This window comes from Abramis brama (assembly GCF_963993115.1).
Source record: "Abramis brama genome assembly, chromosome: 25".
In the NCBI taxonomy this organism is placed as follows: Eukaryota; Metazoa; Chordata; class Actinopteri; order Cypriniformes; family Leuciscidae; genus Abramis; species Abramis brama.
Window position 1 is genome coordinate 15,029,379 of NC_139987.1, and position 11,866 is coordinate 15,041,244.

Sequence of the window (11,866 nt, forward strand, 5' to 3'; positions counted from 1 at the left end):
TCACTATAATTGTGAAGTTCTTTCCATCTATCAATTTCTTACTTTCACATTTAAAAGATTCCATGAGGTTAACTTGTACCCTACTTGGTCAGTCTGCAAAAATAACAATCAACATGCTTGTTTGCTTTTCTGCCCTTTTAAATAAAATTTAAAAAAAAAGACTAAGCATTCGATCTACGTCAGAGCGTCCACGAATCTTTCCATGGCTTCGTTGGCAGGAAGGCGAATTTTGCCGCTCTCGCCGGCGGCATTGTGAACGCACAGTAATATAATTTGACATCTATCAATTATAGTTTAACCTATCCATCTTCACCGTCACGCTTAGTAACACATACAGCTGTGCCTCACCACAGTGCAACAGTGAAAAGTGATCCTCTCAAACAGTGTCGCGCCGCATTCCGATCATTGTTAAAGCGACATACACAACCTGTATTGCGGTATATTAAAAATTCATATCATAATAAAAATAAACTTTTAAAAAATAAAAGTATATAGGCAATTCAAATAAATAAAAATAATAAATAGCTAAAATAACTCAATCCTATTTTGCTGGGAAACCTCTTAAAAACAAAACATTTATTGCAATTCTGTTCAGAGCAACTGGTGGTCAGAAAACACACTTTACCTTAAAAAAAAATGTACGTTATAGGCCAATATATGGAAGGAAATACTCCAATAACAAAGACTGTGCTCTCCTTTTTCCTCTCATAATAAATTTAAACATGTCGTTTAAAAAAAAAAAGTCGGTATGAGCCTTAATTTCATAGCCTGAAAGCCCATCAGCCTTTAGCATAATGGGTATCACCAGCAGCTGTCTTTGAGCTATGCGGTAAACAGGTAGCCCTCGCGAAAAAAAGCCAGAGGAGGGAGAGAGAGAACAGGGGAGAGCGGGAAGAAAAGAGAGAGACAGAAGCTGCCAGCACAACTCGCACCACAGGGAGACTGGCAGACGGGGGAGGGAGCGAGAGAGTGTAGCAGACGAGTGTCAGAGGAGGAAAAATGAGGAAGAAATGAGCCCTACAGCAATTACCCTTACAGACAGACTACAGCTCCTTAATTTCTATGCAAAAAAGATCAGAGAGAGGAAAGAAAAAGAAAAAAAAAGAGAGAAGGAGGAAGGCAAAAAGGGAGAGAGCGGAAAAGCAGAGGGGAGGGAAAGAAAGAGACAGAAAGGAGGAGGGAAAAAAGACCTTATTCATGTCTCGTTCTGTGGATGCCCCTGGATAGAACCGACATCAGCAAGCGCCACCGACGGGAACAGAGAGCAGGAAGGGGGAGGGGAGGCGATCGGACATTTACATAAAAATAGAGGGCCATGGTCTACCGAGGAGATGCTCATTTACTCCAATGGCAGTTCGGTTATTCCAGATCATTCCATCACATAGCAAGTGGAGCACTGGGATTGGTTCTCTCCCACGTTCCATTCAGAGTCGGGAAAAGTTCCCTCTCAAACATCAGCCAAATGGCCTTCTGTCTCATTACATCTCCGAAACAGCACTCCATGTTTTCCTCCACTCGTTCTGTGATTAAATACAAGGCTTCAGAAGATCCGTCAAGTTCTTCCTTCACTTGCTCTTCCCTTGGGATGGGAGTGATTAGTTAGCAGACAGGAATGGCACTTGCTGCAAAATTTTCAGACTTTAACAAGCTGTAGATCTGATGAGTGGGGTAAACTATGAGAGGAGGGAACAAACATGGAGGGATAAAGATGTGAAGACACCAACCCAAGACAAAATCTCTTTAGTTTATGCTTGGTATTAACATGCAATCACAAGTGGGCCGTGCTGAATATAGGTGTAAATGTGGTTCAAACAGCCTACAAAAGAAACCGCATGTTTCTGAATAAAGTAACTGAAACTGACTTAAGTATATCATATTAATGTGTTATGTAATAATACATATTACTGAATAAAGTAATCAAATGTATAATAACAACGCATAGTCTTACTGTATACATTAAATATAGATTAATACTTATTAAAGCTACAAAAGTTATTCATTCAAGAGCAGCGAGTGATTTTATCTTTGTCTTTTGACTGCAGCAGATTTATTAGGCTGCACGGATCCAATATACTGTTACACACAAGTTCTCTTTCTCAACCGTTTACATTCACTTAAGACATAACGGACTATGTTTACGAGGATACTTGTCAAAACGGCATTTCGACATTTTGAGCATTTTCGTTTAGGCGCGAAACCGAGAACCACAGTATACTTTGCTTATGCACGCTCTTCGCGTTAGCAGCTTCATTTGTTTTTAATGACACCGTTTAATATCAGCTGCGTCCCACAGTTTAGCAACAGTAGACTGCATTTTTAGGGCCCTATAAAATCCGTTTTATTTTTTCCCAAATTCTGTTTTTTCCATTTTAATTTTTGCAAATTCCTTTTTTTTCATTTTAATTTTTGGGAATCAGGTTTTTTTTTTTACCCTTTACTGTTATTTTAGTCGTAAAAAGAGTGCTTTTAATGTTAATGATTAAAATGTACACAAATAAGATAGGAATGACCTTAAATTTATTGAGGTAACAAACATCACATTTACTCAGTGCTTTTCAGTAACAACAAAATATGAATGGTAATGAGCTTTATACTGTCCAGTAAAATAAATTATATTAGTTTATATAAGTTTCAATAAAAGTGCTCCATTAGTTTTTTCTTTCAAGTAAAAAAAAAGGACCAAAAATAAATAAATAACCTCTAATTTTCAGAGTTATACATAAAGTACTTATAAGAATCATCTTTTCCATACAGTACATTAAAGTGCATCAAAAACAAGGCAAAATACAGCAAGTAGGGCCTACTCCCTGAGTTATGAAATTAAAGATGACTTTGTCATCATGTAACAGCCAAGTTGAATGCAGCAGCAGTAATGCACGCATGTAGGGACGTGGTGGCCTTAATAGCGTTATCATTGTACTTCTTGTTCATCACATGGCTTTTGGATAACAGGGTGGTCAGTGCATGTATTTTTGATATCGAGCGTCGAGTTTAACTTTTTCGCCGACGAAAGCAGAGCCGTTGAGAGCCGCTTCGCCATGCTTTCATTGTTTTGAAGGGGGAGCTGAAATGACGGGAGGGGTTGTGTCGCCCAGATTTGCTTCCCCTGGTCTACATTTTCCTCAGACATACGTTTTTCTCCCACACAAAAACAGAATTTTATTCCAAATATGTAAAATTCCACGAAATTCCACGCTAACACTAGATTCCGCGTTAATTTGCCAATTCCGCGATTCCGTCCGCGATTCCATGATCGCGGAAATTATAGGGGCCCTACATTTTACAACACTCACTTATTCGGCTGATTCGGATGTTAAGTTTGGCTAAAGGAGAAACGAAAGCGCACTGCTGTGAAGGAAAGGAAGGCGCGCGGGACGGAATGCGGCAGTAGCCAATAATCGTTTTACCTCAATTATTTTGTTTTCATAATCAAAATCAATTATGATTAGTCGCACAGCCCTAGTCAAAAAACCATGTGACCACATTGTATTTGTAATGTAAATGCTAATGCACCCTGATGCAGATTCCCAGACTGCCAACTCGACTGTAAATTCATCACTGCACTATAACAGGGACTTAAACCTCAACGGTTATGTGATGCTTTAAAAAAAAAAATCTGTCCGAATGGAGGAAAAAAGCCTGTTATACGCACAGATCTGAGCATATTCCTTACTTTAACACATGTGAAGTTCAGGTAATACAAGCACTTGACTCCAATCTAAATGTGAGAAGTGTTCACCAGAGACATTTCAGATGCATGTTCAAAAGTAACACCAGGTGTAAACAGGATCTTAACATCTAAGACAGAGTGGAGAATATGATGATGAAGAGGTGAGCAGCTCTAGCCACTAAGTGAAATGCAAATCTTAAAATTTCCAACCTTTTTTTCTGAGCCTCCTGTGACTCAAGGTTGTGTCTCATATGACAAAAGTCTGAATTATGGCAAGACAATTATGGCCCATCCACTTGGTTCTTGAGATATCCTGAGACATGCGTTCCTCAAGTGCAGCATGCAAAAGAAGTGATAGTGCCATCTTTCACTCTCTCTCTATCCCCTTTAAAGTCTCACTGGACCTGCTGTTCACTGATTCACACCTCCATTGCCAGGGTGCCAGTCGAGATCTAAATCAGGTGCTCTATGGTCCAGTGCAGGCCAATATATTTATGTGTGTGCGTCTTAGAAGGTTAAACTACTGCATCCCGTGGGTCTCCACTGTGTTTGTGAGAAGGCCAGCAGAAAGACAACAGCATGTGTGTTTGTGAAAAAGATATCAAGAAGTGTGCATCAAGAGAGCTGTCGAACAGGCAGCAGGTTCACACGTCTGTCGCAAGGAGAGAAGGTCAAGTGGCAACGACCCTGCTGATCTCAAGACGACCACAAGTATAACATTTAGTCCTGACACACAGGCTGTTTGACACTTTATCTGATCCTGAATTAGTTGAACAGAGAAGCACAGATGCCTACAAGAGGAACAAATTAAAAGTGCACAGCTTAATGCGACATTTGACAATCTGGATTAGCACTCACATAAAATGAACTGCGATTTCATCTGCAATAAAATTAACACTTAAATAGAGTTCATCTAACAGATTTCCCAACACCTTATGACCAATTAAAAGTCTTCCATGACTTTTCCAGCTGTTCTAGATGTGCAATCTCTAACTATATAAATATTTTAGAGCAGGGCATAGCTAGGAAAATATATATATATATTTTTTTTTTCCAGGCCTGAAAATCTCAATTAGAAAATGTCCTAATATTTCCAGGGTTTCCTTTGACCGTGGGAACCTTGTTCTGGGGACCAACAAGTGAAGAAAGAAACAAGAGGTGTCAAGAGAAAGAGAGAAGCACATGTCTGACTCCTCCTCTGAAAGTCAAGAGACACAACAGGGATGCAGCCATTATAGCAAACATCTCCACAAACGAAAGGAAAATACAGCAATATCTTGTGTGGAGGGTGATATTATGGAATGGGTAAATTGATCATTCTTTTGCCCATAAGGCTCCATTTCTGTCCCTCCTCCGGCACAATGAACGGTAATGAGGGTGGGTCAATGGGAAAAATGGGGGGGGGGATTAAATGGAAAAAAAAAAAAAAAAAAAAAAAAAAAAAAAATCGCCTTTTCCTATTTCTCTATTACATCCCATTTTTCATTCCTTCTGTTTCACACTGCAAAAGGCATGAATAAAGATGGGGCAGGTCCATCTTCCTGGTCCATAAAGGAAAATGAAAAAAAAAAACAAGGAAGGAGAGAAAGGTGGAAAATGAAAGCTTTTCCGCAGACATCCATGATGCTTTCGGCTCGTTCATGCTTCAGTGCTCTTCATTATTCCATCCTTCAAAGAGCTTAAGAAATAAAAATGAGGCAAAACTTCTTCGATATTTCCTATTCCTTTCTTCTTTTTTATCAAACCAAGGGATTTGCACTCACACACATCGGTTGAGAAGTGACGGCATCACACAGACTCCACTGCTCCATTTCTCACAATACAACACAAACCCAAAACTATAACCCTCAGGTCTGGGTTAGCAGAGCGAGAACTGATCTTAAAGGAAAACACAATTACAAATGCATTTCACATTATTCCTACCACACTGATCTACAGGTGAGAACTTCTACAGAGATGAATCAAACACCTTCAGACTAGTCTGTTCAAACACAAGCAGAAGCTCTTGATCTATTTTTATCACTCTAACGGTTCTTGTAAACATTAAAAATATTGTACCGTGCATAAACTTAATGGCACACTTTCTAGGTTTATTCGCAAGCGACAGACACTGACTGCTGTACTGGGACTATAGAAATAAAAACTTGAAGATTTTTGCTTGGGCCTACGGCACATTTTGATGACAAGTAACTAAAATGCACACACAAAGAGTGTGTGGGTGTGAGAAAGGAAGAAGGAGGAAGAAATTCAGAGAGACCACAGTCGATAGAGAAAGAGAGATGAAGTGGGCGAAAAGGAAAAAAGAAACTGAAAAACGCAAAACAAAAAGAAGTATTCGTTAGAGTCAACGACTGTGTCAAAAAAACACAGTGAGCCACCTACCTAGACAGCTTCAAAAGACACTAGGGTTGCTATGACCCCATATCGCAGCATCTCTTTTATTTAAGTATCAACTTGGTACAAAAGTACACACTGATAATACGGATTTTCAAAAATAATGCTCAAAAATGCTTTTCAGGTTGGCAGCTCACTAGGTTTTGGAACAAACTCTAAGCTGCACTCCACAGCTTACCTGTGAGTTCGTGGTGGATGAGATCAGAGAAGTTTGGATCGTCACCCCACCAGAAGAGCCAGAGCTCCCTGCGTCCCTGCCTCTGGCTCCGCCTCCACACGCTCAGCACATCCGCCTTTAGACAGCGGCTGAAGCTGCAGAGGATGGGGTCCTCCTCGGTGACCGGGAACAGAATGGGCGCCGAGGTCGGACCTTGCCACACGTACCTCTTCCATTTTATCCCTGTCAAGTCAGCCTGTGAGAAAGAGAGATTATGTTAACTTCTGTCAGTAAGGCCACTCACCACCAGTAAAAAGACACATATTCGGCAGCATCTAAAAATCTTAGTGCTGATCTATTATCTGGTTTTAAGACCGAAGATAAACGGCACTGATGTGATGGAACAGCAGCACTCGAGCTATGAAATACTTAATGGATCCCAGCCCAGGAGTTAATCCTGCCTTAATGATCCACTGTAAGATCAGCCACACTCAGACCCCAAAACAAGCAGTGAAGAATAAAATGGATAGAAATGGGTTACAATAAAATTGTCTTAATAAAAGTTTTTTTGTTTTTTTTTACTATGAAGAAAAACAAGCAGGGATTTTATACATAAAAAGTAAGAAAAATAAGGAATAAAAATACCCACATTATCAGAGCACAAATTAACCAATAACAAATGCAGTGAAGTTATACACGGCAGCGTTTATAAAGAGAACAACATAAAAACAACCATTAACTGTTACAATCTAAAAACCCTGACCATTGGCAAGCCTAACAGCAGTCATTCTCTCTTGTGCACGCCTAGTTAGAATCAGAGATGGAAAAAGACAGCTTAAGCCAGGTGTTTACAGCCATGTTCATAATAATGCTCATTTATTACAAAGTGAAACTTGTTGCAGCTGTTGGAAAATAATGCAGTTCAAACACCTGCAAAATATGCAAAGAGAAGAGAACATCTGCAGAGGATGCACTGAAAAAAACACAGCAGCAAAAGCTGTTACACACTTGTTACTGAAACTAAAAATGGAACAAAACTAGCGGTCGAAGTTTAGACCGTTGACAGCTGAGAAAAAGGAAAAAAGTCAAAATGGACTTAAAGTCAGAAAGAAGAATTTGGCTGAAATGTAAGAGCAAAGTAAACAACCACATGAAGCAATCCACTTTTCCAGCTCAAAATTCTTGTTTTCCAAAAAGAGTTTTTCTGTTGTTGATGGAATTCCATATAGTCTAAAATTAGTAACAACCACAATATGCAAAAACATCAATGGAAAGTGTGCGTGTTTTAAGAGCAGGAGTCATGTTCAGGTTGAGGAATCTGGCTCCTTTGACTTTCCACTTAAACTTGAGTGGTTTGCTGGGTCACGGCCTTCCACATAACTTCCTCCTTTGTCACAACATCTTTTCTTCCTCCCGCTCCCTTTTTCACTAGTTTACAAGAACTCCTCTGAGTGCTGCCAGGAACGGCAGCAGATGCTTCCAGTGAGAATCAAAGCAAACAGCTGAGCTACAGGTGAAGTGACACCAACAACCTTCCTGAGACGCACTCCATCTAACGGCCCTAAAACTATCGGATGCTTTCTCTGTAGCTCTCACTCCCAAGAGACACTTATCAATAGCGTCTGTCTCACATTGCTTCAGCCACTCAAAAAAGTCAATCGGCGCCCGAAGACCAATAGCCCCTGGAGATTCGTCCAAAGACAGGAAAATAGCTTTACGTGCACTCCAGATAAAAACTGTGACTGTTTTAAATCCATTTAACTGAAAGATTTCATCTTCAAGAGGTTTTCACAAGCATAACGACCCCACTAACCCAACAAGTGTAACAAAAATTGAAATGTCAATCTCAGGAAGCCACGAGGTATCTGCAACGTATTGCATGAAAAAGTGCATCAGACAACATTAAAGTTCATCTCTGGCAAGCATTTTTAATGCTACACTAGACATAAATAAAGTGAATAAACGTGTACTAAAATCTTCATTAGCTGTCAGGTGATGATGCTTATTAAAGTTCCTTTCAAAATCAGATTTACTCCACCTGCCTGGCTAATATTATGCACTAAAACTAAAAAAGATGTGTGTGTGTGTGTGTGTGTGTGTTATGAGGCAGCAAATGTGTGTGCTGAGGTGAGACAGAGTTCCCCATGATGAGTTGAGCCTTACAGTCGTGTGCTAAAATTACACCAAGCAAAACAAAACGGGGTCAAACACTTTAAGAGCTTACATGTACAGAGAAATATGCAGATGGGCTGTTCTGAGTGATCATATGGGGACGCTTTTTAACTAAATGTAATAAAACAAATGTTACTGACATTGGGGTGAGGAGGAAAAAAAGCACACCTGTTACTAAACAAAAACTCTTCCGAAATAGAGCACAAGCAAGCTTCTGGAAAACTGCAACTATTCATATTCAAATTATCAAGCAATACATTCAAACTAAGTGTGCAAACAAGTTCTCAGTTGAGCTATCCATCTTCAGACAATATCAGAGATTGTGCTGTGGCAGTAATAAAACAGAGCAGGCATTAAACTGGATAAGCTGAAGTTATATAATTCACCACAAGGCCTTGACACTGTTCATGAGTGCGTCTGTGTACTTGTTTTGCTGTAGTAGTGAGGGATACGTTAATGAAAATGTCAAATATAGCAAAACCTTCTCAGCAATGAAAATGCTGCATAAAGAGAACAAATACTGTCTGTTCTCAAATCTACAAATGCAGGGCTGGTCCACAGTAGTTAAAATTAGCCTAATCTAACAACAATAGAAGTCAATGGGACACCAGTGTGTGTGTACTGTACAAGTGTGTGCACGTGCGTTTAGAGAGCAGAAAGTGCCGTAAACAACCCTGCAGGCTCCAGGAATGCCCAATCTATTTCAAACCCCATGTCTCATTGCAGACATGAGGTAAACCCCAAACCCAACATTGGTTATTTTTAGCCAAACAACTGATGCATGGCTCACATGATTATTGCAAACACACCAAATCCGTCAATAAAGGGCCATTCCATGAAAAGGCTGGATTTACATTTTTAAGATTTTTCATCCTAATAAGTGATTGTTAATAAACATATTTAAGTGTTTACAAACTGCATTGTCATCTTTAATACATGTTGGAATTTAGTTATAGTTTTATAGATTATTTTAGCCATTGGCTCAAGGTCATTACATAACAGTGTTTGTTATTAGAAAGGAGAATTTAATGCAGATATTTCTACAAACATCCAGTGACACAGTCATTCGAGTTATGGAACTGCACATAATTCTAATAAGGTGAAGTTAGGATGGAAAGTTGACAACTTAACGTTGGAAATAAAAAATTTGACGGCATTTTATTAGAAACACTGTATGTGCACCATTTTTTTAATTATATGAAAAGAAAATGCAAAAGACTAGGTATAAAATACTATATTAGCATAAATACGTATTTGCTAATAAAGCAAGAAGTTGGAAACTCATGCCAAAGAGATAAAAATTTCTGGATTTTTGTTAACGTGTTTAGAAAAATCCTTAAAACCTGGTGTCAGGTTTGCATTGTTAAACGCATTGCTTAAACATATGAGAGACATTAAATCACCTTTTCGTGGAATGACCCAAAATAAGCCTGTGGAGTAGCGTGTAAACATTCATGTAAACACCACCGAACATACGAACGTGGAGTTTGAACTGAAGTCTAAAAGGCTTTGTTTTACACATCTCTTACAATAATATATTTTAAAAAGCAGCAGAGTGATTTGTAACGTTACTTGCACAAAAAAAGTGCTGTTAAAATGAAACTTCAACTTTCATTCTGCCAACTCTCTTCCTTGCGTGCGATTTACAAACGCATCAAATCAAAACACACAGTCGCTTTGCGTTAAGCCATCTGGTGCAAAATACTACAAACATGTAATCTCTTAAGAAAAGCTTACAAACAAGCAAATAAACAAGCAGTGTGTGTTTGAATCACACACATACACTGGGCCATGATCCTGCTCGCTCTCTCTCCACTGGGGCTGATGTTAGCATGCTAGGTGGCTAAAAATGGCTGCTTTTTCCTTTTAGTTTTTAAATCTCTTACCAGATAGAATAGATTGGAATGGCAGTCCTCCAAGCTGGCCCCGTTCGGTACGAAACAAGAACTCATCCTTTCACTGCGCGCTCGAACATCCCACCATCGGGCTTTCCATGGAAAAAAGAACGTTTCTCCGAATTCGAGTCGAATGTGAACGGAATTATTTTTAAACAATCGGTGGGGGAATGGAATTCAACAGCCCCATTCGATCGCTCGCGCCTCCCGCGTTCAGCCCGAATTAGAATTAAAAAAAATAACGGCCTTAACCGTCGACGAGGCTGTGGGGGAATAGATTACATGTAAAGATAGAGGAATGTGTTATTAAAATAGAAAAAGAAAAGGGAGAGCAAAAAGAGGCAACTCTCCCCCCCCTCCCCCTTGGCTTAAAAACGGTTTTAGCTTAAAAACGGCTCTCTTATGCCTCCATCCCCACCGAAAGCGCTTTAAAAACGAAAAACATTCCGCGTTAAAAGCGTCGACCGGTGACGAGAAACTACATTAAATGGCTCATTTTCATTTAAAAGCGTAAAAGGTCTGTGTTCCTGCTGGTTTCCATTTGAATTCATGGATTCCTTTCTCTAATGGCGGCCACAGGGAGAACTCTGCCTCCCGGAGCCCATTGGCTGCTCGGCGGTCATGAGGGGCGTAACAACACTGTAAATGACGGGCGCTGCCGCTAGGGGAGTCACTGAGCAGATACAATTACAACTGGCAGATTTTCAACCTGCGCCACCTAGTGGTAATTTAACCTATTTTTTAATACCAATTATTTCCCCCACTTTTTTTACTCCTTGGATAATCCAGTGTAGTACACTTACATTATCTTTAAATATAATAATAAAATCTTTTTAAAAAAAGATTTGTTTTATTCCTGGTCACATTTTCAAAAAACTAAAATAAATAGAAAACTGCAACATTAAAGTAACATAATTTAATATTTTACCAACAGGCAATTGTGAGTGAAAAAAAATTATAAACCATAAGTATATGCATATTTCCTTTTATGTAACTTTTTTCATGAAAATACTTTTACAACATAAATCAATCAGTTACTTTATATTGCTCTGGAATAAATGTTGATTTATAAATTTATACAGATCAGTGGTAATTATATTAAAAAAATATGAATATTATTATTTTTTAATAGATTTAAAATATGGAAATATAGATATGTACACATGACTATTTACACCAGCCATGTTCACATTCAAAACAGTCTTCACTTTTATTTACAGCTGACAACTCATCAATAAGAAATTGGAAACGTATAAATGTCAGTCACAATGTAAGCGGTCAAGCATAATAGGTTAAAGTAAATGCGCAGTATACAGCTAGTGTGAGGGACTTGAGCGCCTCCCTGAATGTGTCCTTGCATTTTTATGATTCCACGACAAGAGCCGCATTTTTTGTGTGTGAAGAGGACTATCAAAAATAAATATAATACACAGTGGAGTGTTAGGCGTAGTTAGACACGCAGCTGGCTGAATGAGATTACTTTCACTCAAGAGTTTAAGTGAGATGTATTCCCATGGATGTAATAATCAGATGCAAGCATCATTCGCTGCTTTTCTAATGGTAGTGGGGCTTGTCTGG

General features: G+C 39.0%; 1 protein-coding gene across 1 annotated transcript in view; it reads right to left on the reverse strand.

Annotated features, from left to right (window-relative positions):
• Positions 1 to 10,876, reverse strand: part of med13a (mediator complex subunit 13a) — an 88,263-nt gene extending 77,387 nt beyond the window's left edge. Inside the window, exons 1-2 of the mRNA XM_084104257.1 lie at positions 10,280 to 10,876; positions 6,243 to 6,477 (exon numbers count right to left, since the gene is read on the reverse strand). Of these exons, the coding sequence (XP_083960383.1) occupies positions 6,243 to 6,477; positions 10,280 to 10,345 (301 nt within the window). The 5' untranslated portion in view covers positions 10,346 to 10,876. The remainder of the gene's footprint in view (positions 1 to 6,242; positions 6,478 to 10,279) is intronic.
• Between the last annotated feature and the right edge of the window lie 990 nt (positions 10,877 to 11,866).